The 26,711-nt window shown below is 43.9% G+C and overlaps 1 protein-coding gene across 2 annotated transcripts in view; it reads left to right on the top strand.

Moving 5' to 3' along the window:
* Positions 1-25,051, top strand: part of LOC121554549 (neuroligin-2-like) — a 247,169-nt gene extending 222,118 nt beyond the window's left edge. Inside the window, exons 5-9 of one of the 2 annotated variants that reach the window (XM_045212247.1) lie at positions 9,969-10,154; positions 12,798-13,063; positions 13,445-13,598; positions 15,075-15,441; positions 18,800-25,051. In XM_045212247.1, the coding sequence (XP_045068182.1) occupies positions 9,969-10,154; positions 12,798-13,063; positions 13,445-13,598; positions 15,075-15,441; positions 18,800-19,628 (1,802 nt within the window). In that variant the 3' untranslated portion in view covers positions 19,629-25,051. Of the gene's footprint in view, positions 1-9,968; positions 10,170-12,797; positions 13,064-13,444; positions 13,599-15,074; positions 15,442-18,799 lie in introns of both variants that reach the window. The other variant, XM_045212246.1, reaches the window with a different exon arrangement.
* Positions 25,052-26,711: the final 1,660 nt, after the last annotated feature.

Below are 26,711 nucleotides of genomic sequence, written 5' to 3'. Positions count from 1 at the left end.
TGTTGTTATTAGTTGTTGTTATTAGTCCCATCCTTCAGCTCCATTCAACACCTCCCATCTATCTCTTAACACCATCCATATTGGATTTCTATTTGCCATATATTTTTCAACTGTACTGGGATGTTTCACTAAAGTTCTGAACCCTTCTATTCTCATTGTTTCTACAGATTGTAAATTGAAAATAAATATTTTTGCTAAAAGTATTATTATATTATTGATCGATTGACAATTACTTTTCAGATCACCCAGTAGTGCTATCTGCAGGGTTAGCTCCAGGTAAATATTGCAATCCTTCAGCCATTCCTGGACCTGTGACCAAAAACAAGCAACAAATGGATAGTACCAAAACAAATGATCTAATGATTCTGTCTCTTCGCAGCAAAATCTGCAGAGCTGGGAAGATTGTATCCCCCATATAAATACCATTCTATTGGTAGCAAGAATTTTGTATAATCATTTACAATGAAAAATTCTAAGTTTTGAATCCGGCGTTGTTTTGCGTATCAGTTCATAAACACTATGCCATGGAATTGGTACGTCAAAAATCTCTTCCCAACTATTTTGCAATCTATATGGGACGGCTGTCAATCCTTTGGCCCTTAAATGAAATTGGTGTACTTTTTTATTTATCACCATTTTCTTTAACCAATTATGTTCTTTAATGCAAGGCCGACAGACAAGTTCCTTACTTTTTCCCCCTTCCACTTTCCTCTTCCATTTTTGCGGTAAGGCTGCAATTATTTGGTTGTAATTTTGGGTAGAGCAGACATTTCCATATGTTTTTGTTAGCTGCATGTGCGACATAACTCCACCAGTCCTGCCTATGATATCATTTACAAAGATTATACATTTTTTAAACATTTTTTCAAAAAATAATGTTTTTTTATCAATTAGTATATTTGAGTTTAACCACAATATTTGTTGCATTATTTGTTCTGTCATTTCTGGAGGATTAAATTGAAATTGCAACCAACTTTCTATTGCTTATTTTAGAAATAAGGATATTTGGGAGATGATTTCCTTTTCAAATAACTGAATGTGAGAGGTTGTAATCTGAATAAAGGGAAAAAAGCCATTCTTGAACATTGGGTGAGACAATCTTACTTATTTGCTAGTGAACCAGTTCGGATTTAAGTATAACTTTTGTATGACTGAAGCTTTTAGTGATAGGTCTAATGCTTTAATATTTAATAATTTCTGTCCTCCGAATTCATATTCATTATATAAATAGGCCCGTTTAATTTTGTCTGGCTTGCCATTCCAAATCAAATGGAATATTTTTTTCTCATATAATAAAAAAAACTATTCGCTAGGCGTAGGTAAGACCATAAGCAAATAGGTAAACTGGGATAATACTAAAGAGTTAATTAGGGTGATTTTTCCACAAATTGACAGGTATTTACCTTTCCATGGTAGCAAGATCTTACCTATTTTTGCTAACTTTCTATTAAAATGTATTGGAGTGAGATCATTTATTTCATTTGGGATATGTATTCCGAGGATATCCACATCACCATCAGACCATTTTATTGGTAAACTAAATGGTAATCAACATTTTTTAATTTTTTAGTGAACCAATACGTAATATAGTACATTTATCATAATTTGGTTGTAATTATTTTATTTATTTATTATTATTATTTTTTCACCTTTATTTAACCAGGTAAGCCAGTTGAGAACAAGTTCTCATTTACAACTGCGACCTGGCCAAGATAAAGCAAAGCAGTGCGATAAAAACAACAACAGAGTTACATATGGGGTAAAAAAACAAAGTCAAAAAATACAACAGAAAATATATATGGAGGTAAACCTAAGCGTTGAGTAACAATGAAAGAGATAGCATCACTGGAGGCACCAATTGAGTCGGTCTCCGCGTGTATGGGGGTTGGGACAAAGGAGCTATCTAAGGCAGGTTTAGCTGGGCTGGGGAATCTACAGTGAAATAGTACAATTAGAAATAACCGAAACAACAATAAGCTAACCATATTGACATGGGAGAGAGGCATAAAGCAATCACAGGTGTAATTTGAGAGAGCTAAGACAACAGCTGGTAATGACGACACAGTTTGGGCTGAGGCTAAACATAAACAGGTGCAGTACCGTAAAAAGGAACAGTCCAGCAGACATCAGCTGTATAGCTGAGTTATCATAAGGTCCGGTGAACAGCAATAGGATAGTTCGGAGGTAGTTCGGGGGCTGCTAAAGCACTAGTGAGCAAGAGGCCACGGCTAGCGTGTGCTAGCGGGCCGGGGCTAGGAGATGGAATCTTCGTGGTCGACGTCGTAACAGGAAGCCTGTTGTAACCACATCAGACGATTTCGTCGGCAGACCAGTCGTGTAAGATCGGCGGGGCTCCGTGTCAACACTAGGTGGTCCCGTCCGGTTGACAGAGAGGTAGATAGCCGGGAGATGGGCCTAGCTCAGGATGATTAGCCAGACCACAACGTCCATTTTGTTGCAGCTAGCTGGTAGCGATGAATCCGGAGTTAAAGGTCCAGTGATTCAGTGATTCCGGCAGAAAAACTGATATGTTCTGGGTCGATAACGCGCTGTGCAGACAGTGCAGACTGGCCGAATAATAGTCCAGACTAGAGCTGGCTGGTGGGTGGTGCAGGCCACGGACAATGGTGAAAAACCGCTAGCGGTAGCTGATAGCAAGTAGCTAGTTAGCTGGCTACTCCCGTCCGGTAGACCTAGAGGTAGATAGCCGGGATATGAGCCTGGCTCTAGGCTAGCTCGAGGCTAACTGGTGCTTGCATCGGGGGCAGTGGTGATTAGCCAAACAGCAACATCCATTCGGTTGCGGCTAGCTAGTTGCGATCCGGTGATTAATGTCCAGTGATTAAATTATTCCGGCAGAAAAATCCAATGTTCTGGGTGAAATACCGCTAACTGTGGCTAATAGCAAATAGCTAGTTAGCTGGCTAGCTAGTTTCAACTGGAGATTCTAGATAAAAGGTAAGTCAATAATAGAATCCGTTCCACATTGAGTGAGGCGGGTTGCAGGAAAGTATATTTTGTAGAAGGATGAAAAGTCTGATAGGGAAATATGTACGAAAAATACAAAAAAACAGGGTATTTACAGGCTATTTACAGACACACGACAAAAACAGGACTGCACTACTACGCCATCTTGGATGCAGAGAGGTTAGAAAATGTATCTAGATCCTCTATGAGGCTGTGGAGGGATTCAAGTTGTGGATTTAAAAGAAAATATGAATCATCAGCGTACAATGACACCTTTGTTTTTAAGCCCTGGATTTCTAATCCCTTGATATTATTGTTGGATCTGATTTTAATAGCTAACATCTTGATGGCCATAATAAATAGATATGCCGATAGTGGACAACCTTGTTTCACTCCTCTTGACAGTTTAAAACATTCTGAGAAATAGCCATTATTTACTATTTTACACCTAGGGTTACTATACATGATTTTAACCCATTTTATAAGAGATTCTCCAAAATTGAAATGCTCCAGGCATTTATATATAAACCCCAGTCGTACTTTATCAAATGCCTTTTCGAAGTCTGCTATGAATAGCAGGCCTGGTTTCCCAGATTTTTCATAGTGTTCTATTCTATGTTCTATGTCATTGTATTTCATTACATGTTTGTCAAGCAATTATTATTTTAGCAAACAATTATTGTGGTTCATCCTATATTCTCACTAACATCCTTACCCCCTTGCAACAGATGTGGGATACACACACACACACACATACACGCACATACTCTAACACACTCAACCACTTTCCTCCACAATCAACCATAAGCTCAGATGCTCAAGAAAGGACCTGATTTACGAATGCATATACAGTTACAGCTGTTTGAGAAAGCATGCAAGATTGAGCAAAAATTGACAAAAATGTGAGATTTGATTAACCTATGTCAAGTCCTAGGTGATGGAGATCAGATCCACCCTCTTCCCCTGAGACACAAACACTCTGGTCCCCTGTTGTAACCATTTTCCTAAGCATCTCCGTGCAGTCAGACCTTTGATTATTTTGTGCCACCAGGGCACCCTAAGCATTTTTCATTAATCCCTACATTTAACCGTCAAGTTGTTTCTGTTGTAACCGTAATCCTATCCCAAACTTAACCGTTGAAATTTGATGTTTGGAGAAACGTGGACAAACGTTGGAATCTGAAGTTAAATTGTGAGATCTTGTTGCACACACACACACACACACACACACACTACTGGCCTCCCTACTCCTCTCTGCTATATAGAGACCCTGGCCTGCTATGGACACACACAGGAGACACATTGGCAACCCTGGCATCACTGGCAGGCATCACCATATATAATGAATACACACTGGGTATAGACAGGGTGGGGGTGATCCAATGGTCAGAGACACTATGGACCCGATACGGAAGATCCGCGATATAGCGCGGTTTAAATTCAATGTTCCCGCGTTCGCTGAGACTGCATTCACAGTAAACGCCCCATATGTTGGCTCAATCGGAAATGACCTTTACATTTCAATAGCTCTATACCGCTGATCTTCCACGATACAGATTGAGTCGAGCCCTAAGGAGGCGAGGGATGCATACCCGCATTACCACAGGCACATGTGAGCACGTGCAGGCACCCACCCATCACCCTCACACACACACATGCCTACACAAACACGTATCAAATGTTGTGCATATGTTTTATCCTTGGAGTATGGGTACTAAGACAAGTGGTAGTGTGTGTCGGCACACAGAAGAGTGTATAGTTCTGTCTTCTGTCTTTTTGTGTGTGTTAGAGAGAGGTCGACAACCCCAGAGTGTGTGTGTGTCTTTGTATGTGTGCGCTTGTGGCTCTGTGTGTGTGCACTCGCGCATGTGTTTGTGCCTGTTTTCGTGTGTGTGTGCGCATGCGTGCATAGTGTGAGTGTGTGTGTGTGTGTGTGAGAGAGAGAGAGTCTTCTCTGTAGTGTCAGTTCTTTGATCAGCCTTCTCCTGCTCGGGAGCCAACCCCTGGTGTCTTGGAGGCAGATGAAACACACACACACACACACACACACAGATGAAACACTGTGCTTATATCCTCCCTCCCTCCCGCCCCCCTTCTCTCTCTCTCTCTCTCTCTCTCTCTCTCTCTCTCTCTCTCTCTCTCTCTCTCTCTCTCTCTCTCTCTCTCTCTCTCTCTCTCTCTCTCTCTCTCTCTCTCTCTCTCTCTCTCTCTCTCTCTCTCTCTCTCTCTCTCTCTCTCTCTCTCTCTCTCTCTCTCTCTCTCTCTCTCTCTCTCTCTCTCTCTCTCTCTCTCTCCGGAGCCACCTCACAGTCATAGAACACCTACTATCTATCTTCTCTTCTCATCCCCCCCTTCCCCCTCTCCTCTCTTCTCCCTTCCCCTTAACAAATGCTCCTTACCCAGCCATTTTAAAGGCCATTGACATTTTATTTTATTTTTTTATTTTTATTTCACCTTTATTTAACCAGGTAAGCCAGTTGAGAACAAGTTCTCATTTACAACTGCGACCTGGCCAAGATAAAGCAAAGCAGTGCGATAAAAACAACAACACAGAGTTAAATATGGGGTAAAAAAACAAAGTCAAAAAAATACAACAGAAAATATATATACAGTGTGTGCAAATGTAGCAAGTTATGGAGGTAAGGCAATAAATAGGCTATAGTGCAAAATAATTACAATTAGTATTAACACTGGAATGCTAGATGTGCAAGAGATTATGTGCAAATAGAGATACTGGGGTGCAAAAGAGCAAAATAAATAACAATATAGGGATGAGGTAGTTGGGTGGGCTAATTTCAGATGGGCTGTGTACAGGTGCAGTGATCGGTAAGGTGCTCTGACAACTGATGCTTAAAGTTAGTGAGGGAGATAAGAGTCTCCAGCTTCAGAGATTTTTGCAATTCGTTCCAGTCATTGGCAGCAGAGAACTGGAAGGAATGGCGGCCAAAGGAGGTGTTGGCTTTGGGGATGACCAGTGAGATATACCTGCTGGAGCGCAGACTACGGGTGGGTGCTGCTATGGTGACCAATGAGCTAAGATAAGGCAGGGATTTGCCTAGCAGTGATTTATAGATGGCCTGGAGCCAGTGGGTTTGACGACGAACATGTAGTGAGGCCAGCCAACAAGAGCGTACAGGTCACAGTGGTGGGTAGTGTATGGGGCTTTGGAGACAAAACGGATGGCACTGTGATAGACCACATCCAATTAGCTGAGTAGAGTGTTGGAGGCTATTTTGTAAATGACATCGCCGAAGTCAAGGATCGGTAGGATAGTCAGTTTTACGAGGGCATGTTTGGCAGCATGAGTGAAGGAGGCTTTGTTGCGAAATAGGAAGCCGATTCTAGATTTAACTTTGGATTGGAGATTCTTAATGTGAGTCTGGAAGGAGAGTTTACAGTCTAACCAGACACCTAGGTATTTGTAGTTGTCCACATACTCTAGGTCAGACCCGTCGAGAGTGGTGATTCTAGTCGGGTAGGCGGGTGCCAGCAGCGTTCGATTGAAGAGCATGCATTTAGTTTTACTAGTGTTTAAGAGCAGTTGGAGGCTACTGAAGGAGTGTTGTATGGCATTGAAGCTCGTTTGGAGGTTTGTTAACACAGTGTCCAATGAAGGGCCAGATGTATACAAAATGGTGTCGTCTGCGTAGAGGTGGATCTGAGAGTCACCAGCAGCAAGAGCGACATCATTGATATACATGGAGAAAAGAGTCAGCCCAAGAATTGAACCCTGTGGCACCCCCATAGAGACTGCCATAGGTCCAGACAACAGGCCCTCCGATTTGACACATTGAACTCTATCTGAGAAGTAGTTGGTGAACCAGGCGAGGCAGTCATTTGAGAAACCAAGGCTATTTAGTCTGCCAATAAGAATGCGGTGGTTGACAGAGTCAAAAGCCTTGGCCAGGTCGATGAAGACGGCTGCACAGTACTGTCTATTATCGATTGCGGTTATAATATCGTTTAGGACCTTGAGCGTGGCTGAAGTGCACCCATGACCAGCTCGGAAACCGGATTGCATAGCGGAGAAGGTACGGTGGGATTCGAAATGGTCGGTGATCTGTTTGTTAACTTGGCTTTCAAATACTTTCGAAAGGCAGGCCAGGATGGATATACAGTGCCCTCCACAATTATTGGCACCCCTGTTTAAGATGTGGTCGAGGACTTCCAAAAATTCTCATTTTTTTAAAAAACAAAATAGAACCCAAATGCAAAAAAATAGAAAAATCCAACCTTTTATTTAAGTACATTACTTTGGTGTAAAAAAAAAAAAATCACACATTTAGAAAAAAAAAAATTTGAAATCATGTGTCCCACAATTATTGGCACCCCTGATGTTAATACTTTGTACAACCCCCTTTTGCCAACAAGACAGCACTTAATCTCCTCCTATAACATTTCACAAGATTGGAGAACACAGAGAGAGGGATCTTTGACCATTCTTCTTTGCACAATCTTTCTAGATCATCCAGTGTCCTGGGTCCTCTCTTATGCACTCTCCTCTTTAGCTCGCCCCACAGGTTTTCGATTGGGTTGAGGTCTGGGGACTGAGATGGCCATGGGAGGACCTTGAGTTTGTGACTGCTGAACCATTTTTGTGTAGATTTTGCCACATGTTTTGGATCATTATCCTGCTGAAAGACCCAATGACGACCCATCTTCAGCTTTCTGGCAGAGGCCATCAGGTTTTTATTTAAAATGTCCTGGTAGTTCAAAGCGTTCATAATGCCATGCACCCTAACAAGGTTCCCAGGGCCTTTGGAAGAGAAACAGGCCCACAGCATCACAGATCCTCCACCATACTTCACGGTGGGCATGAGGTGCTTTTCGGCATACTCATCTTTTGTTTTACGCCAGACCCACTTAGAGTGTTTGTTGCCAAAAAGCTCAATTTTAGTCTCATCTGACCAAAGCACATGATCCCAGTTGAAGTCCCAGTGCCGCTTAGCAAACTCCAGACGTTTACGTTTGTGAGTGTTAGTGAGAAAAGGCTTTTTCCTTGCATGCCTCCCAAACAGCTTGTTGGCATGTAGAGAGCGTCTGATGGTTGTTTTGGAGACTTTGTGACCCCAAGATGCCACTCTTTGATGCAATTCTGTGACAGTGAGCTTAGGACTTTTTTTTACTTCTCTTACCATCCTCCTCACTGTGCGTTGTGGCAAGATAAACTTGGGACCTCTTCCAGCCTTGTTTGTCACTGTTCCAGTTGTTTTAAACTTCTTCAAATCAAATCAAATCAAATCAAATTGTATTGGTCACATGCGCCGAATACAACAGGTGCAGACATTACAGTGAAATGCTTACTTACAGCCCTTAACCAACAGTGCATTTATTTTAAACAAAAAAGTAAGAATAAAACAACAACAAAAAAGTGTTGAGAAAAAAAGAGCAGAAGTAAAATAAAGTGACAGTAGGGAGGCTATATATACAGTAAAATAAAGTGACAGTAGGGAGGCTATATATACAGGGGGGTACCGTTGCAGAGTCAATGTGCGGGGGCACTGGCTAGTTGAGGTAGTTGAGGTAATATGTACATGTGGGTAGAGTTAAAGTGACTATGCATAAATACTTAACAGAGTAGCAGCAGCGTAAAAGGATGGGGTGGGGGGCAGTGCAAATAGTCAGGGTAGCCATGATTAGCTGTTCAGGAGTCTTATGGCTTGGGGGTAGAAGCTGTTGAGAAGTCTTTTGGACCTAGACTTGGCACTCCGGTACCGCTTGCCGTGCGGTAGCAGAGAGAACAGTCTATGACTAGGGTGGCTGGAGTCTTTGACAATTTTGAGGGCCTTCCTCTGACACCGCCTGGTATAGAGGTCCTGGATGGCAGGGAGCTTTGCCCCAGTGATGTACTGGGCCGTACGCACTACCCTCTGTAGTGCCTTGCGGTCAGAGGCCAAGCAGTTGCCATACCAGGCGGTGATGCAACCAGTCAGGATGCTCTCGATGGTGCAGCTGTAGAATTTTTTGAGGATCTGAGGACCCATGCCAAATCTTTTTAGTCTCCTGAGGGGGAATAGGCTTTGTCGTGCCCTCTTCACGACTGTCTTGGTGTGTTTGGACCATGATAGTTCGTTGGTGATGTGGACACCAAGGAACTTGAAGCTCTCAACCTGTTCCACTACAGCCCCGTCGATGAGAATGGGGGCGTGCTCAGTCCTCTTTTTTTTCCTGTAGTCCACAATCATCTCTTAATGATTCCTCTGACTGTAGATACGGGCAAGTTAAGGCGAGTGGCTATTTTCTTGTAGCCATTGCCTGATTTATGAAGGTCGACACAAATCTGCCTTACTTGAATGGTGTGTTCTCTTGTCTTTGCCATGTTGACAAATGGGTAAGAGAATTAGGCCTCTGTGTCACGTCATATTTATACCCCAGGGAAACAGGAAGTCATGAATTACTAATTAAAAGTTCCTAGATACCCTGACCAACTTTAGCAACTACAGAAAAATATATTTTTAAAAAAATCAATTAAAATTTTCAGCGGAATTGTTAAGGGTGCCAATAATTGTGGGACACATGATTTCAAGTTTTTATTTTTCTAAATGTGTGATTTTTTTTTTACCACCAAAGTAATGTACTTAAATAAAAGGTTGGATTTTTCTATTTTTTTGCATTTGGGTTCTATGTTGTTTAAAAAAAAAGGAGAATTTTTGGAAGTCCTCGACCACATCTTAAACAGGGGTGCCAATAATAGTGGAGGGCACTGTAGGTCTGTAACAGTTTGACATGAAGCTGAGCCTTTCATCTCTTGTTGAACCAGTTTATTTATTAACAGGCCTCTATGTTTTATTCTATATCCCCTTTATCAAAATATGTGAGAGGATAGGCGACTGTAGAATATGGGGGTAAACTCTGAAGGGTGCTTGACGGTGAACGGCAGAACATTTGCCGAAGGATCTGACATATTATTGTCAAAATAAACTCTCTATTAACGATGTCTCTCTCTCTCTCTTTCTCCCTCTTCCTCCCCCCTCTCCCCCGCTCTCCTCTCCTTTCTATAGGTTTCCTGAGTACAGGGGACCAGTCAGCCAAGGGGAACTATGGTCTGTTGGATCAGATCCAGGCCCTGCGTTGGCTCAACGAGAACGTCGGCCATTTTGGGGGCGACCCCGAGCGCATCACCATCTTCGGCTCCGGCGCCGGGGCGTCCTGCGTCAACCTGCTCATCCTCTCGCACCACTCCGAGGGTAAGGGGCACACTGGTGGGTCGCATTCATATTTGATTTGATTTGCTTCTCAGTTCTCAGATTACTTACTCTTACCCAGTAGAGTAAAGATACATGGATGTACTATGTGGTTACTCACAAGGATAGATTGGTTCAAAGTGAGTTCAGAGTGACGTCTTCTTATTCCCCATAGAATACCAGAGCCAAAAGTAGTGCACTACGTAGGGACTAGGATGTCATTTGAGACAGAGAATCAAAGTTTATATTGGGAGCAATGTGGTCCAATAACCTGCAGGCAAACCTTGACACACACACTCCTCTGCTTTGATCATATAATACTACCAGGTATACCCCTCTGTCTGTCTTCAACGCTATGAGAGAGAGAGAGAGAGAGAGAGAGAGAGAGAGAGAGACAGACAGACAGAGAGAGAGAGACAGACAGAGAGAGAGAGAGAGAGAGAGAGAGAGAGAGAGAGAGAGAGAGAGAGAGAGAGAGAGAGAGAGAGAGAGAGAGAGAGAGATCCATCATCACTCTGGGTGTCTCTGTGTCTGAAGATCAAGCTGACCGCCATACAGTATGTATGTCGTGTTGTGTTTGTGTCTGTGTGTGCATGTGTGGTCATGCATGTGTGCAGGTTTTCTGTATATGTTTTTTTATGTATGTGTGTGTGTGTCTATACATGAGATTGTGAGCAAACAACCAGTATAGTATGTGCATGTCCTCCTCTCCTCTCCTCCTAGCCTAACCTACATGTCCTCTCCCCCTCTCCTCCTAGCCTAACCTACATGTCCTCTCCCCCTCTCCCCCTCTCCTCCTAGCCTAACCTACATGTCCTCTCCCCCTCTCCTCCTAGCCTAACCTACATGTCCTCTCCCCCTCTCCTCCTAGCCTAACCTACATGTCCTCTCCCCCTCTCCTCCTAGCCTAACCTACATGTCCTCTCCCCCTCTCCTCCTAGCCTAACCTACATGTCCTCTCCCCCTCTCCCCCTCTCCTCCTAGCCTAACCTACATGTCCTCTCCCCCTCTCCCCCTCTCCTCCTAGCCTAACCTACATGTCCTCTCCCCCTCTCCTCCTAGCCTAACCTACATGTCCTCTCCCCCTCTCCTCCTAGCCTAACCTACATGTCCTCTCCCCCTCTCCTCCTAGCCTAACCTACATGTCCTCTCCCCCCTCTCCTCCTAGCCTAACCTACATGTCCTCTCCCCCTCTCCTCCTAGCCTAACCTACATGTCCTCTCCCCCTCTCCTCCTAGCCTAACCTACATGTCCTCTCCCCCTCTCCTCCAAGCCTAACCTACATGTTTTCTCCTCCTCTCTCGTCTCGTCTCATCATTGACTCTTCTCCTCTGCTGCCACTTACCCATACATTAAAACCTGTTCTCTCTACTGTCAAACCCATCTTCATCTTCTTCATCTTCATCACCGTCCTCATCGTCATCTAACACCAGCCCTCCAGACTACTACTCCTCCACCTGTCACTCAAAGCCCCCGGGGTGCCAGGTAAGGAACGCTCTCGCTCCCCACGGGGAACACCAGTCATGTCATCCCACCACTCAACAAATCAACTGTGGCATGATACACACGTGTTTATGGAGGAGAGGGGGATGAGAGGCAAGGGAGAGAGGAGGGGGAAGGGGTTGGGGGGATACAGATCGTTATGATAAGAGCGGGAGAGGGAGGAGAGGGGAGAAGAGAGGGGGGAGGTAGAGGAAGGGAATATGCACAGAGAGGGATGGATGAAAGAGATAAACTGATTAGGATTTAGGATGAAATATAGAGTCACCTCTCTCTCCTTTCTCATACTTTCTCTCACCCTATCAATTCTCACTTACTTTCTCACCCCTCTCTTCAACTCCCTCTCCTTCTCTCCTCCCGCCCACCCTTCTCTCTCTCTCTCTCTCCCTCTCCCTCTCCCTCTCCCTCTCCCTCTCCCTCTCCCTCTCCCTCTCTCCTCTATGAGGAGTAATGCTGAAGTCGCAGGTAGGGCCACACGCTCCCTAATAGTCTTCCCTGGGAAAGAGGCTCTGCTCTGCGTCACTGCTTAATTATTCACCAGGAGTCTACAGGAGAGGAAAGGAGTGTGGAGGAAGACAGCAATACCAAGGAGGAAGAGAGGGAGGAATGAGAGCGCCCTCCTGTAACGAGGCACCACAGACAGAGAAAAAAAAAAAAGAATCTATGGAAAAGAGGAAGGGAAAATGTTTATTTAATAAGAGGCAGACTGTGCAGTCCCCCATCGATTCCCCAGTCTGGGCTGAATCTCATACAGTATCATCTCAACTATGAGATTGGTGGAGTTTAAAGCACATTACTTTCAATCTGATTTGTTACAGTGACTAAGATATAGGAAAAATATAAAAAGTTGTGGAGGGAAAAGGGAACAAACGTTCACAACCTAACTAAGTATTCTTTAGAATATTAGCTTATCTTTTACGGAAGGAAAGGAGACAATGAGAGGAAAGCTTCTTTAGACTATTGAGATGCAACCTTGTCTGCTACTGTAATAATCTAACATGTATAGTACACTTTAGGCCGTATTCAATTTTTTGACCCAAAAAAAGGGAATGTCCGCTCACCTTTTCTCTATGTATAGGATCTTGTTTTGTCCTGCTCCTTTCAGATTCACTTATCTAACTTCTCCTTCCACTCTCTGTCCTCCAGGTCTGTTCCAGAGAGCTATAGCCCAGAGTGGCTCAGCCATCTCCAGCTGGTCGGTCAACTACCAGCCCCTCAAGTACACCAAGATACTGGCCCGGAAGGTGGGCTGCAGCCATTCAGAGACAGCAGAATTGGTGGACTGCCTGAGGAAGAAGAATTTCAGGGAGCTGGTGGATCAGGACATCCAGCCGGCCCGCTACCACATCGCCTTCGGACCCGTAGTGGATGGAGACGTGGTGCCGGACGACCCTGAGATACTCATGCAGCAGGTGGGTTGGTGGGTGGGTGGGGGGGGATTGCTGGAGCAGAGGGTGAGTGTGTTGTTGGGGGTAGGGATGGGGTGGAGGTCTGTGTGGGTATATTAGTCATTGCTCTCTCTGACTGCAGAGACAGAGGTATTCTATTGGTTCTGATGAAATCTCAGTGCCAGAGTTACCAAGAGTAAAATGTAAAAATATAAATGTTATGATAAGACATTACTATAATGTTTAAGTGTGATTTAAGACAGGTTTATATTTGATGCTTTTTGGTGATTATAGTGCTTTTCAAGGTGCCCAAAGTGCTTAAATTTTATGAGGCAGTAAAACTAATCTCATCCACTGCTAACGTGTCGACACACCTAACATGTCTTTCCCTCTTTTTGCCACAAGGGGGAGTTCCTGAACTATGACATCCTGATAGGAGTGAACCAGGGAGAGGGGCTGAAGTTTGTAGACGACAGTGAAGACAACGATGGGATCTCAGCTGCAGCGTTCGACTACACCATCTCTAACTTTGTGGACAATCTCTATGGATATCCTGAGGGTAATGGTCTCTATATCCCTATTAATTGTAAACTGTCATTGTCAAAACATATTGATTCAATGGTTGTAAAGATGGGGAGAGGTCTGTCCGTGATAAAAACTCCACAAAGCAAGTCCTTATCTTGATTATTGTCCAGTCATATGGTCAGGTGCTGCAAAGAAGAACCTAGAAAAACTGCAGCTAGCCCTGTACAGAGCAGCACGTCTTTTTTGTCACTGTAATCAGAGGGCTAATATCAATACTATGCATGCAAGTCTCTCTTGGCTAAAAGTAAAGGAGACACTGACTGCATCACTTCTTATTTTTATAAGAAACATTCATGTTTTGAAAATTCCAAATTGTTTGCATAGTCAACTTACACACAACTCTGACATACACACTTACCCCAACAGACATGCCACCAGGGGTCCTTTCACACTCCCCAATTCCAGAACAAATTCAAGAAATTGTACAGTACTATGTAGAGCCATGATTTCATGGAACTCCCTTCCATCTCAGATTCCTCAAGTGAACAGCAAACCTGGTTTCAAAAAACAGCAACACCTCGCTGCACAACGCCTCTCCCCTATTTGACCTAGATATGTTGTGTGTATGCACTGATATGTAGGCTATGTGTGACATTTTAAATGTACGTAGTTATATCCTTGAGCTGTTCTTGTCTATAAATGTTCTGTATTATGTCATGTTTCATGTTTTGTGTGGACCCCAGGAAGAGTAGCTGCTGCTGTCGCAACAGCTAATGGGGATCCTAATAAAATACAAAAATACCAATACCAATTAATGTACAGCTTTTTATAAAGTATTGTGTAAAGTAACAATATAATAACAATATAATAACAATAATAATAATATCATAACAATATAATGCATAACCACTAGAGAGGAACGATGTGTCTCAAAGCCAAGTTCTGTGGTTTACTATTTGGTAAAAACGTATCTTTAACCTTCAATTCACTATCATGTGGCTCTTTCTCTGAACCCTCCCGTTCTCTCCCTTTCTATATTCTCTCTCTATTTCTCTATTCGCTCATCCTCTCCCTTTCACTCATCCTCTCCCTTTCGCTCATCCTCTCCCCTTCGCTCATCCTCTCCCTTTCGCTCATCCTCTCCCTTTCGCTCATCCTCTCCCCTTCGCTCATCCTCTCCCTTTCGCTCATCCTCTCCCCTTCGCTCATCCTCTCCCCTTCGCTCATCCTCTCCCTTTCGCTCATCCTCTCCCTTTCGCTCATCCTCTCCCTTTCGCTCATCCTCTCCCCTTCGCTCATCCTCTCCCTTTCGCTCATCCTCTGGCTCCGTTTGTATGTCTCTTTTCAACTTCCCTCTCTTGAACTCTCACTCTCTCTTGTATCAAACCTCCCTCCCTGTCCCCCTCTCCCTCTCCTCCCCTCCTCTCTCTCCCTCCCTCCCCTCTACCCACTGCCCCTCTCACCCCTCTCCCTTTCCTCCCACCACCCTCCTCCCTCTCCTCCCCTCTAGGTAAGGACATCCTGAGAGAGACCATTAAGTTCATGTACACTGACTGGGCCGACCGTGACAACGGAGACATGAGGAGAAAAACCCTTCTTGCCCTGTTCACGGACCACCAGTGGGTGGCGCCAGCGGTGGCCACGGCCAAACTGCACGCCGAGTTCCAGTCTCCCGTTTACTTCTACACCTTCTACCACCACTGTCAGACGGAGACGCGGCCGGAGTGGGCGGACGCGGCCCACGGGGATGAGATCCCCTATGTGTTCGGGGTGCCCATGATCGGAGCCACCGACCTGTTCCCCTGCAACTTCTCTAAAAATGATGTCATGCTCAGTGCTGTAGTCATGACGTACTGGACGAACTTTGCTAAGACGGGGTAGGTGGTGAACGGTAGAGGATAGAAGGTGGAAAGAATGGTTTGCCCTCCCTGCTCTTGAGGACTATATCATTTAGGGCTCAATTAAATCCGTATCACCGAAATTCAGCACTATAGCCCGCTTGAAATGTAAAGGTAATTTCCGATTGAGCCAAACTGCAGCTAACCCATAAGAGTCTATATGGAATTGTTTTAAGAAGGTCATTTGATTTTGATTTTGAATTTTAAGACCCCTTGAAGTTGATGACAAATAATTTTTGGCCTTACTTCTATTAGCCCATACAAACACATTGAATAACAGATTCACTACATGGAACCACAGATAGTCCCCAAAACAAAATCCAAAGGAAGTTTGCTCTGAAGCGTCTGTCCTATATCTGAGAGATATAACAAAGATCAGGAAACATTTGTTATTTGTTTTTACATGTATTTAACCCCTTATTTTTGGCACTAAACAGTCTCCGTATTCGGAAAGTATTCAGACCGCTTGACTTTTTCCACATTTTGTTAAGTTACAGCCTTATTCTAAAATGGATTAAAACACTTTTTTCCCTCCTCACTCTCCACACAATACCCCATAATGACAAAAGCCAAAACAGGTTTGTAGAAATATTTGCAATTGTATTAAAAATAAAAAACAGAAATACCTTATTTACATAAGTATTCAGACCCTTTGTTATGAGACTCAAAATTCAGCTCAGGTGCATCCTGTTTCCATTGATCATCCTTGAGATGTTTCTACAACTTGATTGAAGTTCACCTGTGGTAAATTCAATTGATTGGACATGATTTGGAAAGGCACACACCTGTCTATATAAGGTCCCACAGTTGACAGTGCATGTCAGAGCAAAAACCAAGCCATGAGGTCGAAGGAATCATCCGTAGAGCTCCGAGACAGGATTGTGTCGATGCACAGATCTGGGGAAGAGTACCAAAAATGTTCTGCAGCACTGAAGGTCCCCAAGAACACAGTGGCCTCCATCATTCTTAAATGGAAGAGGTTTGGAACCACCAAGACTCTTCCTAGAGCTGGCAGACTGGCCAAACTGAGTAATCGGAGGAGAAGGGCCTTGGTCAGGGAGTTGACCAAGAACCCAATGGTCACTCTGACAGCGCTCCAGAGTTCCTCTGTGGAGATGGGAGAACCTTCCAGAAGGACAACCATCTCTGCAGCACTCCACCAATCAGGCCTTTATAGTAAAGTGGCCAGACGGAAGTCACTCCTCAGTAAAAGGCACATGACAGCCCGCTTGGAGTTTGCCAAAAGGCACCTAAAGACTCTCAGACCATGAGAAACAAGATTCTCTGGTCTGATGAAATCAAGATTGAACTCTTTGGCATGCATGCCAAGCATCACGTCTGGAGGAAACCTGGCACAATCCGTACGGTGAAGCATGGCGGTGGCAGCATCATACTGTGGGGATTTGTTTCAGCGGCAGGGACTGTGAGACTAGTCAGGATCGAGGGAAAGATGAAAGGAGCAGAGTACAGAGAGATCCTTGATGAAAACCTGCTGCAGAGTGCTCAAGACCTCAGACTGGGGCGAAGGTTCACTTTCCAACACGACAACGACCCTAAGCACACAGCCAAGACAACGCAAGAGTGGCTTTGGGACCATTCTCTGAATGTCCTTGAGTGGCCCAGCTAGAGCCCGGACTTGAACCCAATCTAATATTTCTGGAGAAACTTGAAAATAACTGTGCAGCGACACTCCCCATCCAACCTGACAGAGCTTGAGAGGATCTGCAGAAAAGAATGGGAGAAACACCCCAAATACAGGTGTGCCTAGCTTGTAGCGTCATACCCAAGAAGACTCAAGGCTGTAATCGCTGCCAAAGGTGCTTCAACAAAGTACAGAGTAAAGGGTCTGAATACTTATGTAAATGTAATATTTCATTTTATTTTATTTTTTTGTTGAAAAAAAATCTAAAAACCTGTTTTTGCTTTATTATTATAGGTCACAATTTAATCCATTTTAGAATGAGGCTGTAACGTAACAAAATGTGGAAAATGTCAAGGGGTCTGAATACTTTCCGAATGCACTGTATAATACCAGTTGAAAATATTTATGGACGAGTCTTGTGAGGCCTATGGGCGTCCTAGAGAAACACAACCAACATGTTCGTGAGAGTCTCACCTTTCCACAGAGGGGTCATATTAGTGTGTTTGCCCAAACTGTTTGGACGCTACAGACAGAAATTGGCAGATCGAGGGGTCATAATATTTTCTAGGCCAAACTGTTTTGACACTACAGCTGATTTTGTGAGAAGACGGATTTCCGGTATGTCTCATGGTCTGACATGCACCGCTCTAGCTCTGCCACCTTCCACCGCAGATGTGAAAGTGCGACATAAGTGGATTGAGACGCATCCAATGCAGATATCTCTAACTTAAACTGATGGATTTTTATGGGGATGCATTCCACCTTAGGGGTTGAGGGGTTGAATGCAGTCTCCGCTAAGGCAGGAACATTGCCTTTACATTTAAATTATACTGCTGAACTTTGGCGATACGGATTGAATCGAGCCCTTAGTCTTTGATTTGCAGCCATAACAAGTGTATCATACTATATGCAGGGGTGAAAGTAAGCTGGTACTGTCTGGTACGAAGTACCAGAAAAATAAATAGATGACCGGTTTAACATGAGCCTATCACAATAATTAAAACAAAAATGCCAAGAAAACTGCTATTACACTATTATTTATCATTACGGCATGTCAGTCGCATGAAAAATGTGCGAATGGACTTGAAAACGTGTGGAATACGCTCCAAAATGCGGTGTGGTTTGACAAACAGTGACATTTTGCAAAGGCCGAGTTGATTGGCCGAGGCAGAGACGCGCGCGGACAGTGGAGGCATCAATTACTGAATGTCATTCATTAGACTTTTGGTGTTTTGTTACAGATGTTTCTTTCTGTTCCTCAAATATTATGTGCACAGTGCACTGTATGGATGAGGGAATTATGAATGAATACGAGCAGGTAGCCAGGCGTACAGGAGCCTTGTGAACTGATTGTTTGACAATCAGATGAAAACATCATGACTGGTTATGTTAATGGAACATTAAAAGGTAATACATTTTAACAGTAAAATGACAAAATCTCTACTATTAGGCTCACGGAGATCCTATTAAATCAATAGGGATTCTATATGTAATTCTATGTTTAGGCCCGTGCACACATAGGAGGTTCCACACCCGGAATAAATTAAATCTACAAAAAATGCATGTTTTAATGTCAAATTCAAGAGATTGTTTAACAGTGAAATATACTATATAGTGTCTGTGTGTAATAACTTTGGAATACCTTTGATTGAAATCATCTAAGTGAGATTTTTATTCATCCTCTTTCTCCTCCAGGGACCCCAACCTGCCGGTGCCTCAGGACACCAAGTTCATCCACACCAAGCCCAACCGCTTCGAGGAGGTCATCTGGACCAAGTTCAACTCCAAGGACAAGCAGTACCTCCACATCGGCCTGAAGCCCCGTGTCCGAGACAACTACCGGGCCAACAAGGTGGCCTTCTGGCTGGAGCTGGTCCCTCACCTACACTCCCTCCACGACGAATTCCCCCCTACCACCAGGCTACCTCCAGGCAGCACCCGCCCCCCCGGGGTCCCCTGGAAGCCCAAACCCCGCACCACGGGCCACCCCTACCCCACCTTCCCTGACCCCGTGGAGCCCTACGGATCAGAGCGGCCCAGACTGGACCTGTTCCCTGGTGACACGCGGGATTATTCCACAGAGTTGTCGGTGACAGTGGCGGTGGGGGCGTCGCTACTCTTCCTCAACATCCTAGCGTTTGCCGCGCTCTACTACAAGCGGGACAAGCGGCAGGAGATGCGGCGCCACCGGCTCTCCCCGCAACGCCACGGCGGGCCCGCCAATGACCTGGCGCACAGCCAGGAGGAAGAGATCATGTCCCTGCAGATGAAGCACTCGGAGCACGACCCCCACCACGACATGGAGCCCCTCCGGCCCCACGACATCCTGCGGCCCGCCTGCCCGCCCGACTACACCCTGGCCCTGCGGAGAGCCCCAGACGACGTGCCCCTCATGACCCCCAACACCATCACCATGATCCCCAGCACCATCACCGGCATGCAGCCCCTCCACCCCTTCAACACCTTCCCCAGCACCGGCCACAACAACACCCTGCCCCACCCCCACTCCACCACACGCGTATAGTAAAGCTAGAGCTCCCCCTGGAGGACCAGAGGACCAACTACTACACGCTCTGGCTCCCTCTCTATGGATAGGTATCTCTCTCTCTTACTCTCTGTTTCTCCAACCGTCAGCCTGCTGCCCTGATGCTGTGTATTTCCTACAGTGCCACCTGCTGGGGTTAAGTGGAAATGCAGCTGAACTGCAGAGGCAGCAGATGTAATGGGGGTGCATTGAGACATTTAGAAACTATTTTGATGGGGTCTCGTATTCTCTGATTCTCTGACTCTGACAGCCCCCAAACCTTCCCAGAGGACAATCCTCTTACTGTGCTTTTCATTTTGTCGTTTTTAATAGGGTTGGGGATTGTTTTTTGGGGTGTTGGGTAAAGTGACCTCTGATATATTGGAAAACCTCTCTCTCTCTCTACTCATGTCATCTGCTTACTTGATATAGTGTCTTCTCTTTTCTACATCCATCTCTTTCCCTCCTCTGTAGTTCTAACAACCCCAAAATTAACCCCTCAGCCCACCCTTATGGATTGTTGGGAGTCTTTTTCATACAAGGCATACAGTACATACAGTTAGCATCTATCATGAAAATATTGATATTCTGATATCGTCTTTCTACCAGCATTCTTGGTGCCAAGTACTGTGTTGTTTTCCCATAGGAGGGAACTGAGAGAGAATAAAGAGTGTGGAGATGTATCAAGATAGCCTACTGACTGTGTGTTCATGAAAGTGCCAATTTGGCCTATCTTGTGTGCTTTTTTCTTTGATTGTTTGATTGATTGTTGCTTTCAGTTCTTATTTTTTTGTGGAAATAATTATAAGTATATAGATATATAGATATATAGTTATACATAAATGTGTACAAAGAAGAAGATATATAAATGGTTTTCTCAGTAGGGATCTATGCATGAATTATTTTTTTAAACTATGATGAGGAAAGGACACTGGATAGTCAATGTTTCCACACACGTCTCCTGTTTTAAACCATTTCTATCTCTATTTCATATGCTTTTTCTTCATATTTTATTTTCAAAAGCTAAAAATGGAGGCAATTAAAAAAAACTGCACAGGCGCTTCTTTGATTTGCACAATTATCCTTTACAACAACATAAACCTGACTGGAACAAACATGATTAAAAATAATGATCATACACATTGATTATATAACACATTGCGTATCATCAACATCTCCCATGCACATTGCTTACTGTCTACTATTGCACTATAGACCACATGCTACCCCAAACAAATCAACTACCCCAGTAAATCAAATCAATCTTTATTCATACAACACATTTCATACAAAGCGGGTGCAAACCAATGCGCTTTACCAAAAGAAACAAGACCACATATCAGTCACACAGAGACCCCTCTTTCCCTTCCTTCCTGTCTCACATCCTCCTCCTGCTCTATCATCAGGCCAGGGCCCCTGAGGGCCCCTCTTATATAATGGAAGATATTGGTGCCACTGTAGCAGCTCTGTGTTTGTCTCGTAATAACCAGGCCATCCACTGAGCCTTGGGCCCCTGTCTCTCTGTGAGTCATTATGGCAGGCATGGAAGCCATAAGCTGCCACTGAAAAGGCATCCTATTCCCTATATAGTGCCAGTCAGGCCAAAAGGAGTGCACTATAGGGATTAGGGTGTGGTTTTGGACACATACCTAGAGATATTGGTGTCCATTATGCTCTGGCCAAAAGAAGTGCACTATGTAGGGGATAGGGTGCCCTCGAGGTATTGGTGCTGCGGGTGGAGCTATTGAAGGTACATACAGTACTCAAGTCTTGGATCCTCATAGAACATGACTTTCCTCATTCTGTTAGTATGAAGGAGAGAAAAGGACAGGCAGTTCTCACTCTCCCTCCTTCTTTCACACATTCTCTCCTATCTTCGCCTCTATTTCCAGCACATATATATTCTGTTTGATGTGTGTGTGCGTGCGTGTGTGTACGTACATGTCAGCACAGCTTCACAGGGGCATGGGTAATTAGAGTGCAGAGAGAATGATGGAGGGAGACAGAGAGGGAGAGAGAGAGAGAGAGAGAGAGAGAGAGACAGACAGACATCTCAACTCAGAGGCTCATCCCCATGATGCGAACCCCCACTCCAAAATAAAATGTATCCAACTGCTTCCACACACACTCCTCCATTCTTCCTCCCATTCTATTTTCCCCATCCCTTTCTCCTTTCCTCCACCAGTAAACACCATTTTGATTCAAGCTGCTATGCTCGCAATTTCACGAACTATGAGTAATAGCTACACGTATGTGAAGAGTTGAGTAGAACTCACAGACTTTTCAATTCATAACTTCACTGTGTACAGTCATTGAACCCTGCATCTCCTGACCCTTCACCCCTGACCCCTCACCCTGCTGCCTCTGTTGCTCCCACATCCCCTTAGATCCACCGCTGTACATGTCATTCTCCACATCCCCTTAGATCCACCGCTGTACATGTCATTCTCCACATCCCCTTAGATCCACCGCTGTACATGTCATTCTAAGCACACTGAGCAAGACTGGGGGTCTGTCAGCCAGGCCAGGTCTGGGATAACAAAGCTGGGAGAGGACCTTAGACCAAGGGGCAGCAAAGTGATCAGTTGTTGCTGGTTTTTGGTTTTTCTTTCTTTTTGAACAGGGAGAAGCATGTAAAAGTCGAGGGAAAGTCTATTGATAACGCCCCTGTCTGTAATGCTCTAACATGGCCAGTAGAGGGGGCTGATGGGTTAATATGATTAATCCCACATAACAGAACTGTAGAGCTGTGAGTGTGAACCCACAGTGCACTGTATCCTCTATGGGAAACCGTTAGCGACGGTGTTGTGTCTATGCTTGTGTTTAGCTTTTGGACTTTTCTTTGGTTTCAATTTCATTACTGCTTGAGGATTGTGGAGGGGAGAATGTGAGAGAACACACTGGTAGAGTCAGACTGTGTTAGCCTACTGAGAGAGACAGTGTGTGGCGGGAAAATGGGGGAATGAACAGCTGCACAATATACTGTAACACAGACTGGACTGGGGTTGGGGTCAGTGGAGGTAGAGCTGGACCAGGGAGAGTCAGTGGAGCTAGAGATGGACTTAATACAAGCTGTGTTCTTGGACTAGAAAAAGAAACCTGGGAGAGAGACTCAAAGCATCCAAGTCATCATCACAGCCTTAAACAAAGGGGAAAGGTTGTGAGATGTGACTGGTCAACTGGGACAGTGGACAGACTAAGGCACCAACATCTTATTTGATCGATGGAAGCGATCGGAGTCTGTCCTATGAAGAGTCTTTGTGCCATTAGATCCTAGATAACTTTTTATACTTATTCATGTGAATAAGAGGGCAATGGGAGGTCGAAGAGGAATCTACTACTAGTACAAATAAAACAAAACTTCAACCAATAGGAGAAGAGCGACAGAAGCTATTTCCTTTTTTCTGTTATTTTCCTTGTCTATTTTATAGGTTTACACACTAGAGGGCGCCATGGTGACACATAATCACCATAACAACCTACCTGTCAGCCTCTGAACATTCTGAATGTGGAGGAATACATTGTTGCGTGATACAGAGACATGTCTAAAAAGAGGAGCAAAACTGTAAATTTGTAAGTGTAAGAACAAGCAGGCAAAAATATTTGTAAATATTACGTTTCTTGTTTGTTTTTTAGAGTGAATGAAATGACTTACTTTGTGACAACAACAGAGACAACAGGTGCAAGTTGATAAGGGACCACCAGCTAGTATTGTACCTCCACTGTACACCATTTTAATATATTCGCTGCTGAACTCTTTTGAAGGATTCAGGAAAGTCCGATTCTAGTTCTATTAGCCCTGTGTTGTCAGTGCAGAAGTGGGTAGATAATGGACGTTCAGAACAGTCATATAGAGTTGTCTATGTAGCATCTTGACTAAGCGAACACCCTAGCAGGGATACTGACCCATTCTTACTCTGTGCTGTTGTTTATATGGTCTCTCTCCCACATTCAAATGGGATATGCATAACTGCAGGCCTTTATTAGCTGTCTACCACACCAGCATATCTGTATGATGATGTAGGATACCTTAAAGGTGGAATCTGTAATTCCCACTTTCCCCTATGGCAACTACAAACATGGCCAAGAAACAGTGTAAAAACAAAAGCAGGGGCACTTTTACCAGAAATTAAAGTTACAGAGTGCACCTTTAAAAACAACCTTGTGGCTTCTGGAGTTTGGAAATTCACTCCCTGTTGACTCTCGTAGTGTAACATAGCCCCAAATCCACAGGGGGATAGAGAAACGAGGGCTTTTTGTAACCTAAGATGCCTCTGATCTAGCCTGGTCCCAGATCTGTTTGTGCCATCTTGCCAACTCCTACAGTCATAGTCACGACTAGGAGTTGACTAGACAGCACAAACAGATCTGGGACCAGGCTACATCCTATCCTCATCGGAAATCCCATACTGCGGGTGGGTCACATGTCCCCCTGAATACACTGCGTGACGTACAATGTGTGTATGTGTCCTGTTCATGTCAGTTGTGCTATCTCTACCACAGTGACCTCATCAACAGCTATTGGTGCAGCTACGCTTGCCTTCCAGAAGGAATGAGTTGCTTTGACCATTGCACACCTAGTGGCCAGATGGTTGAACTACATGACAAGACATGCATAGGTATAGACCTGGAAGTGAGTGTGAGTGTATAAGTGAGAGCATGTGTTAGGATAGCTCATGTGGTGTGTATGCGTAGGTGTGTACTCTATATGGTTGTAGCCTTAGTTAGGACTTACACACAGGGAGCAGATATCTAGTGTTAGTTTAAGATGACTTTGAAACAATTGAACCGACCCCCAAAAAATCCATATTGGATTTTAATGTATTATTCCTCGCACTCAGACCACGAAGAAAGTCATTATTTTTGGTGCAAAACCAATTTTGTTGACAGTGTGTTCATTTTCAATGATAAACACCACATCAGTTGTTAAAGCATTATAAATCAGTTATTATCATAGTTTTATAGATTTGCCAGAGCGGTGCTCTGTTGAAAAACACCTGTTCTGAAATAAAAGGGGCAGAATGTAACAATGTTTCATGTAAGTGAATTCCCTGCCTTGCTTGTGACTACGTGTCATGGTTGACCTTCAAAACAGAGAAAGGTTTGTCTATGCTATGGTCTACGTACCTGAGTCCAGTTATACTGAAGCACATGACAATAACCCTGGGAAACATTCTGAGCTGGGTGTCAGTTCGGCCTGCAGAGCAACATTTGCACCTGTTGTCTCCTTTTGACTTTCTTTATTGAATTAAGAAACCCAAGACTTGAGATGAAGAAAACATGTAAAAAATTGATTTAAAAAAAGAGCATTATTAAAAAGGTAAAATAAAACTATATAAATAAGGTGATGATATTTCTGTTTAGTTATGACACTGTATGCTGTGATTCTGATGCGGGGTACATAAAGACGTTCATAGCCAGGCTGTCGAGTACGTCTCTTCATTTACCTAATGCAACACCTCAACTTCATTCATAAGACTGCTTCTTCCATTAAAGCCCTGCTAAAGCAAACATTCACTTTTTTCAGCTGAAAGACGATCCCCAGAGTTTACCCATGGTGTTGCACAATGATTTAAGCCAATAAGTAATTGTTTTAGTCAAAGTATGATATGGGCTTGAAGTGGGAAATCCGAAGTTCTAATACTTTTCAGACTACGTTTCTTTTCAGGGCTGGGTTTTATTTTAAATGTTACCACCCACCAGCATGGCATTGTTTTATTTGTATTTATTTTATTTTAATATTTTTATTCACAGTTAATGAAAGACATTATAAATGTTTCCCCTTTTTGTCCCCCACCTCCCATCCCCCCTCCCCAGAATGCCCCCAAACACATTTAAAAAGAAAGGGAAAGTCATTGAGTTACAGAAAACAACACAAAAGTATAAAACAATGTTACTTCAATACAAAGCAAAAACCTAATAGCCTAACAATTCCAGGTGATTAGGTGATCTTCTAGGCCTGTATATATCAGTAACCTCAAGGGGTGGGGGTGGGGCCAAGAGCACTAGCTGGAGGAAGTCTTTGGAGCTGTTCAAAATAGGATATCATCGGGTCCCAGGTGGAATAAAATGACTTGGTTGACCCTCGAATGGTATACTTAATTCTTTCTAATTAAGAGGAACAGCATAACATGTTTGAGCCAAAGAGAGGTTAAGGGAGGATTGATAGATTTCCAATCCAATAAATTCCTTCTGCGGGCCAACAGGGTGGCAAAGGCAATTGCATCTAGCTGTCTATTGGTCAGAGAAGGATTGTTGTTTGGTACAAAAAAAAGAAGCAATTTCTGCACCAGGCTGAAACTCTATATCAAATGCTTCAGAAAGGGTTTTAAATAAATAATAGTGGACCAATAGTCTGCCAGACGGGGACAGGACCAGAACATGTGAGTCAAGTCTGCCAAATAGCTTTTACACCTGTCACATGTACCATTAATATTTGGGTAGAATTTGGACAATCTGGCCTTAGTGAAATGGATACGGTGAAGTACCTTAAATTGTATAAGGCTGAGCCGGGCACAAGAGGAGCTTCCATTTACCCTTTAAGTAAGGCACTATTCCAGACTTCGTCAGAGATCTCTCCACCAAGTTCCTTTTCCCACTCAGATCGGATTTTATTAAGTGACAGGTTATCAAGGGACATGATTGTCTAAAAAATACGGGATATGAGTCCCTTTCGTTGATAAGGTGTTTTCAAAAGGGCATCCAAGCCATCAATATAAAGGTCATTAAACTTAAACTTAGTAAGGCCATTCCTCTGCCACAGCCTAAAAGCTGAATCCAGTTTGCCTGGAAGGAAGAGGTGATTATTACATATAGGACTTTGAATAGAGAAATCACAGAATTTAAAATGTTGGTGGAATTGAGCCCAAATTTTAAGAGTATTGTCAACAATTGGATTGGATGTGTAGCACGAAGCTGAAAGAGGGAGATTGGAGGTGACTAAAGCTGACAAAGAGGAAGAGAAACAGGAGTTGGCTTCTGTTTGACACCAATCAGTTTCTGGGGTGTGAAGCCAGTAAACAATCTGTTGTATATTCGCTGCCCAGTAATAATACATCAAGTTATGAAGAGCTAGTCCTCCAT

Source organism: Coregonus clupeaformis, unplaced genomic scaffold (genome assembly GCF_020615455.1).
Source record: "Coregonus clupeaformis isolate EN_2021a unplaced genomic scaffold, ASM2061545v1 scaf0001, whole genome shotgun sequence".
In the NCBI taxonomy this organism is placed as follows: Eukaryota; Metazoa; Chordata; class Actinopteri; order Salmoniformes; family Salmonidae; genus Coregonus; species Coregonus clupeaformis.
Note: the sequence above shows the minus strand (reverse complement) of the source record. Positions and strands in the feature narration are given on the sequence as shown.